At 33.4% G+C, this 7,786-nt stretch overlaps 1 protein-coding gene across 8 annotated transcripts in view; it reads left to right on the top strand.

Annotated features, from left to right (window-relative positions):
• LOC118746163 overlaps positions 1-7,786 on the top strand; it is a 114,912-nt gene that overhangs the window by 90,987 nt on the left and 16,139 nt on the right. For 5 of the 8 annotated variants that reach the window (XM_036479957.1, XM_036479961.1, XM_036479958.1 and 2 more), the window contains 2 exons: positions 522-930; positions 5,075-5,095. In XM_036479957.1, the coding sequence (XP_036335850.1) occupies positions 522-930; positions 5,075-5,095 (430 nt within the window). The remainder of the gene's footprint in view (positions 1-521; positions 931-5,074; positions 5,096-7,786) is intronic. The other 3 variants (XM_036479960.1, XM_036479959.1, XM_036479964.1) reach the window with 1 other exon arrangement.

Here is a 7,786-nt window from a genome sequence, read left to right as displayed (position 1 = left end):
TTCGTCACCAATCACAATAAAGCATGCCACATGTGGCAGTACACAACTAATACAGTATGCAACACAAAGTACTACCCCTCACACACCTTCGCATACGTCATACTCTCCGCACGGCGTATATAAATCATACCTGCCTCATGCCACCCATCCGCATAAGCAACAAAGTTCAAGGCGAACTTCCCCAACTGTTGCTGTTGCAATGCCAAGAGCAATAACAGCAAACAAGTCGACGTCAACGTTACGTGCTGCATCGTGCAATTGTTGGTGTCACTGTGCAGCTGCAACGGTGTTGTCAACTAGTGCGCCGCACGCGAACGCCACATATCTGAGGTGCAAGCGAAATGACAGAGAAGAAATATTAGAATTTGTAGAAGTAAAATATGTTTGTACGAACTGCCTTTTTAGTTTGAGAATGAATATAGTAGAACTCCTTAAAATTAAGTCTTTATTTTTCTAGTTAACTAAATGTAACTCTGTTTCCTATAAACTAAACCGCTCTTTATTTCTTTTGCTCATTTTAGCGCTCATTTGCCTGCTCGTGCAACACGTCTACTAAACCGCTCGCGTCTACAACAACAACAATACCCTGCTTCTAATGCCAGTGGTCTATCGGCGAATGCTGGTGCTGCTGGAACCTCTGGCGGCGGCGCAGATTCTGATAGCTCCAAATCAACACATAGCCTGCGACGTAGTGCTGCCACCTCGCGCGCATCAAACGCTTCCACGTCTTCGACGAATGCTTCACAACCGACCAGTAGTAATTTCCATCATCAAAAGCACTTTCAACATCATTACTCGCAACTTTATCGCGATTCGCACAGTTCGTCGGACGACCTAATGCTGTATGATAAATCATTTCGCAATGCAATGATTCAGGACGTGCTGCAATTTAAGAAGCAGCTGTTGCGGCTACGACGCATTCTACAGGAGGTAGGTGTTTATGTTACTTGAAAGATGTTTACGTACTTATGCATATACATATGGAAATACCTATTTATTTATATACATGCATATATTTATGAGTATGAATATGAATATGTACATACATATAGGGCAGGTCACCCGCGTTGTTTCCCAATATGATTAATAAAAAATTACTTGTGAGCAATTTAGAATGCAATATTTCTCACTTTAAGAGTTCGAAGTATCGCTTCGGCATCTTTAAAAGAAGGAAAAACTTATAATAAACCTACATCTATATTGTTCATTAGTTATTTGAACGAAGGATGAACCGTAGAGACAATGAAAACTACATTTTTAGATTTCCTCAGGAAGTAACAAATCAGTATACACATTTGTATGGGAGATTTTTTCGACTATGGGCGTATAGCACAGAAGGATTCCACGTGCAATTCTAAGCAAATTTTCTGAATAACCATTAGTCTGAAATCAATTTGGAGTTGCCAAATTGCAAAAATAGGTTTCTAGCATTTTGCTGTAGACTATAAAAAAAATTTATTTAAATTTGCGCATATTAAGAGAGGTAACCAGTTTCCTCCTTTACTAAATGCAATTTTGAACACCATGTTAATTCAATTAAACACTGCTTGTTTACTTTTACTTGCCATATGTGTGGCGTAGAACAAATCCCAAATTTGTTTGTTGAATTCTAAACACTCAACGTTCAAATTTTCACAGTTTACACATAAAATGTCTAAAATTTATTTGATTTATAAATTTTCACTAAAAAAAATGTTGTTTAAATTTGTGCATAAAAAGAGAGATAACCATTTTCCTCTCCTAATGTGTGCAAATTTACAAACCATGTGATAAAATTAAACACTGCCTGTTTACTTTTGCATACCAGATTTGTTGCGTAGTAAATATGATCAACTAAAGCTTATTGATTCTTAGTACAAAATGTATATTTAGTTTAAAATTTTAGCAATTTTTAACATTTCGTGTATACATTTACGTGAATGTTTTACAAATCTCATGTTAAAAACAAAATCTTGAGCAACTTATGCTTATATTAGCACAGATTCTAGTTGAAAAGAAGACGCTTTCAGTGGTAGATTTGCATGCAATTTTTAGGGTGTAGTGTCGTAAAGAAGTGCTAAAATTTTGTATACATGCTATAAGGAGCTTTTTCTTCCACCAGATGGTACAACAGTGAAAATGTTCACAATTTCTTCAAAACCTATTTTCGCAATTTGGCAAGAACCCTGCTATCCTATAAGCGCATAGTCAAAAAAATTTACCTGACCCAATACATTTACATATTCTTTTGAATTGGACTGAGTTTTTGTTTCCACATTTATGACGATAGCTTATCGATATTATTTCATACATACCTATCTAGGTACGTGCATTCGCTTTGTGCTTCGAGCAAAGTTTTGAGTTAGTTGACGCTGAACAATCATAACCCGAGTCAATTTTGTTGAAAGAAGCTTGCCTTTTGATAGTAGATCAAGAAAATGTACGTTGGTCTTTACCAGAACCTGATGTAAATATTTTATTGCTGGCATTAGATATGCATTTCCTATAGATTTTTACTTCTTGGGCCAAATGACAGATATTTATTTAAAGTTTTATTGCTGTGGTTTTTTTAAGAACCTGGTACGACAATACGTATCTCACAAGAAAAATTCGACATATCGTTTTATCGATTCTCCTGTAACCAGCCAGTTCCTGTACACAATAGGAATAGGCCTGGTTTTTTTACACTTATCCACAATGCTATTAGAGTAAATGCCGGTTATGAGAGTAAGGCCTTCAATAGATAGAAACAAGTACAATAAAAAATAGATCAAGAATTTGAACAATTTTAGCCTTAAAATGTTTATTTAAGCGAAAAATACCAAAATTACTAACTTTTTCATTGCCACTCGAAAAATTCATAATTTTTTTTTTATAACTTTGGGAAGCTTTCAAATAGAATACATGAATACAATAGAGGCAATGGACGTTGACATCAAATAACACCCGAATAAAAAAAAAATGGCAGCATGCAGAATATCTGTCGGAGCCATTGTAATTTTCTGAAATTTTAGGATTTATTTTTATCTAATAATTAATTAAAGTGTATTCAAAAAATTCTAGTTTAACAGGGAAACTATTCTTCTTGCCAAAATGAACGAATCTAATATAATAAAACTAGTGTGTTACAATGATTTGAGAAACTAAAATTCCATTCTTACAATTTTTATTCGCAAAGTCGAAATTAATTCTAAAATTGTTATATATATGAGGAAAGTCATATATGTATATGTGCATAACGAATACTGTGTGAAACTCTCCGAAGCCAATATTTAATTCCTTTTAAATAATATGAATTTTGTTAAGGCGTGCGAGTAAGCGTGTTATGAGACTGGTAATGGTGCTACGGGTCGTATACGTTACAAACGTAACTACGATTAAATCAGCACGTGATTATTTTTACTTCTTTTGCCCGAGCGCACTTGTGCCCAAGGGTATTATAACTTTGTTCACACAACGGTTGTTTGTAACAGCCAAAACGAATCGAAATAGATACATAAATGCCCGGAATGAAGAAAGAAATCGGTGACTGTCTGTCCGTCCGTCCGTCCTTCTGCCTGTGCACACGATAACTCGAGTAAAAATTGAGATATCCTAATGAAACTTGGTATGTACATATGCATGCTTCTTTTGAGCGTAGGACGGTATTTAAAATAGGCAAAATCGGGTAATAACCACTCCTACCTCCCATAAAACGGTAGCTTTCAGAAATACGAAAACTGCGATATTTAAGTAAATGAAGCTTACTCAAAACTGATAGTTACAATTATTTTTAGGCGAGAAATAAGAATATTATAATTTTTCGGAAAATGGGCGTAGCCACGCATCCCATAAAACGGTTATTTGGGGAAGTACGAAATATTGGATAAATGAGTATATGTATACTGAAGCTAATTTATTCAAAATTTATGTTTGTAATAACTATTTAGCAAAAAAAAAGTTTATGACAAACAATTTTTAAAAGGGGTGCGGTACAGAGTACATATCGCATACGATCTTCAAAAGTGACACAACTCAAAATTTGGCATTTTCGAAATTATGCACTAAAAATGTGCACAGTGGTTTTATTTACCTTTCAGCAAAAGTTGGAGTAAATTTTGGCTATAAATTGTTGAAAACCCCTAAGGTAAAGTCTTCCTTGCCCATATGATTAGCATGTGTTAAGAAATAGTTTTTCGCATTTTCTGGAGAACGGGTAATTTTGAGTTATGTCTCTTTTGAAAACGGTGTTCGATATGTGTATCTCGGTAACCGTTCGATAAATTTGTACCAAACTCGGTATAATTATTGTACTTGCCACATAAAAGCAAAACCTTGAGGTTAAGGTGAAAAACTATATTTAATACGTGCACTGGGTATTTAATGATCGGTTCGTCCGAATTTAGACTGTATTTTTTTTTAAATATATTTTTCAACTTTTCATTCAAATATCATTCGTTACTCATTTCTACGTGTGACTAAAATCTACAGGTATTTTGTGTTTAGTTTTTGGACTGAATTATTGTCAGTGATATTGCAAAATTTATTAGTTTGTTTACCCTTTTGTATGTACATAAGATTATTGTATTCATATTACACTTGTATATATATAAAACATCAATCGCTAGCCTAGAGTGAAAATTTGCAAGGTCCACCTTTTATAAAAACTCATATTTTGATATAGGAAGCAAGGATATTAAAAATGCATTGTTTCGAAAGGCACTTGTGTTGTTTTTTCTCGTTTATATTCAATGAAAGGAAATTTGCTAAAGTCCAAAAGAGGCACCGAAAATCCGACAAAATCCGAAATAATACAAAATCTTTAAATAAAGATCGAATCCTTCTTATTCGTATGTAGTTTTGCTATGAGACACTTGAAGAAAATAGTTATAAGAAGTTTTTTCCTCTTCCGTAAAATAAAAAAGGGCTTTGCAACTTTGCACTCTAAGCTAGCGATATAACTTTTTGAACATTATATTTGGTTTTTGTCTTTTCTATTTGCATGTAAAAAAATTTTGGTTTTACCACGCTGCTGGTTTTCATTTAAAATTCTGCACCGCATTTTGATTTCGAAATCCATACATACACTTTTGACATTTCATGAATAAATCAAAAGGACGAAGATCATTTGATGAGGGTACGTTCATAAACTAATTCCTGTTACATAGTACGCTTGATCGAAATGTTTGCTGAAAATTCATTTTGCTTGACGTATTGAGCAGGATGCAATGACTTTCTGAAGGTAGTTTCACATCTTCTTCTTAGACGCCTTGTTAGCTATCTGACGGAGATCGTGTTTCGTATTTTTTGTGGTACCAATTTATTAAACAAAAAAACTACCTTTTGGCCGTTGGAAAAATTAAGCAAAGAAAGTTTAAAAATTTTCAAAACATTTTAAATAATTTTCATCATAAATTGAGTTCATATTGTGTTCCGTTAAGTTTTCAAGCGCAAATTTGATTTTGCGGAACGGTCGTGCATTGCTGAGTTAAAAACAAAAAACGTAGTACATGAAATTATAAATGAAAACCTAGTTCAATATCGTTACAATGGCAACATAGTGCGTTTGTTAACAGACACGGTTTATGTCAGAAATTTTGAAGTGAAACTACGATCTAAAAATTATTGTGTCATGGCATTGAGTTTATATTGTAAATAAATTGATTATGGAGGAATTTTTTGTGAAAATGTAAGACATAAATTGCTTGAAATAAAAATAAAAAAATTCAGAGGTGACAGATGTTCACCTGTAAAAATTATCCATGTATATAGTTAGTAAGTAGTCTTTGAACGTATTCAAAGCTAAGAAGAGGTAGGTTTAAAGATGATTATAAAGTTTAAAAGCTATTATTTACTTAAAGCACCACTCACAAGATATGAGTTGGTAAAAACGTATGCATAGGGACACGAATTTCGGTACGGTACGATACCATATCGATACTTTTGGCATTCGATACCGATACTTTTTACTTCATAGTTTTAAAACGATATTTTTTGGAAATCGAGTACCAGAGCCCTTGTATGTTAAACGCACATTACAAAGTTAATGCTATTAATAATATATTCTACAATATACTTCAAAAAATTATATTTTGCTGAATTTGCTTTGATGTTCTTAAGGCAAAGTATATATTTTTATGACAAAATATACAATTCAAATATTTTAAAAATGTTTTTCCATAACTATTTGCATAATAATTATCTTTATTCAGTTACAAAAATTACAACAAATAATAGAAGATATTTAAATACATACACACTAAGTTCTTAAATGTTAAAATCCTACCTGCTTTTTTTATCAGCCGAAATATCTGACGTGACTTTATTTGAGGTTACCATCCTAAAATTTCCATTTTAACTTTTTTGTTGATGTTTTTCTAAACTAATTTTTAACGCAAATAAAACAAATTTGAAACAAACCATAGCATGATTACGGCTTTACAAAATATCTCGATGCTGGCGCCATCTAGTGAGACCATTTTGTACAGAAATGTAGATTGGATATGTTACTTTAATTTTTTTCGGGAACTTCCTCTTTAAGCGCCCATATGTATATGTATGGAATTTATATGTAAAGCAATACTGCGCCTTCGGTGATGTCAATTAGCTCACTAATCTCTACATAAGCAACCACTAATTAACGTGCAAAGTGTACCGTCTTTGATAGAAAACGAGATCAATATTCTGATTGAATTTTTTTATTTTGGTATCGATATTGGGAATATCGGGTATTTTTATACCGACACTAATCGGTACCCATTATTTTTACAGCGATACTATAAATGTGTACCATATCGATACCTTCGGTTCGACACCGTGTGCCTGCTTATGAATAGGAACTCCTCCAATAAGAGCCTCTGGTCTGGCCAAGACCGAATGTTCTTAAGGGAACGAGAACGATTGGTCCACGTGCACTTATTTTTTACAAGCTTTTATTTAACTTGCTCCGTATAAATATAGGTATATAAGTAGGTTTGCTTGGGACATATCTTGCAATCTATTTTTGATCAACTTCCGGATTACCTTGAGAATTTGAAACTTCACAATTGGCTCAGAACCCGATGACAATGCCATACGAAAATCGGATAGATGGCGCAGAAGTCGAGATATTTGAAAAAAAACTTTATTTATAGTCTGCTTTCGTTCATATTAGGAACGTATATTAATTACATAAAAAAGAATAACTTCAGTAAAAATTTTGCCGATAGTTGGCGCTGGAAGCGATATATTTGGTAATCCGGTATTTACGGTCCGATTTCGTTCACATTTAGAAAGATTGCCTTAAAAATATTTGTTTTTACTATTAACTTATTTATTTTAATTGTTTGTTTCTTTTTTGGTGTATTTTTGGGAATAGTTTTTATATTTTACATTTCGCTTTACTTCGTGTTTTTGTTTCTTTTTTTTTCTTCTTTAAGGACCGTTTTAATGGTGTCAAAATTTGTTGGAAAATGTTTCAGTCTTGGGTCATTTGTCTGACTGGGAAAAAATGAAAAAGAACTTGGTTTATGTAGAAATTGTCAGCCATTAAGCGACGAAGGAAATAAATTGTTTAAAAAGCTAGAAAATCGGTCGAATTTCGACATTGAGTGGCGGTCATCATGATCATCATCATTTTTTGGGGCTATAACTCTTAGTGAGCCTCGGCCTGCTGCACAATGGACTCGATCGTTCGCTGCCCTTCTTCAGTTCTTCATCTTCACACTTTTCATATCCTCTTCCAGCTCATCCGACCATCTTGATCTTCGTATACCCTTTGCTTTAGTTGTGAAAGCCTTAGCGTCTACAACTTTCTTTTGTGCTCTCGTAGATTTCATTCTTACTATTA

Source organism: Rhagoletis pomonella, unplaced genomic scaffold, assembly GCF_013731165.1.
Source record: "Rhagoletis pomonella isolate Grant_MI unplaced genomic scaffold, Rhpom_1.0 Rhpom_scaffold_00010, whole genome shotgun sequence".
Classification (NCBI taxonomy): domain Eukaryota; kingdom Metazoa; phylum Arthropoda; class Insecta; order Diptera; family Tephritidae; genus Rhagoletis; species Rhagoletis pomonella.
This window is presented reverse-complemented; position numbering and strand designations above follow the sequence as displayed.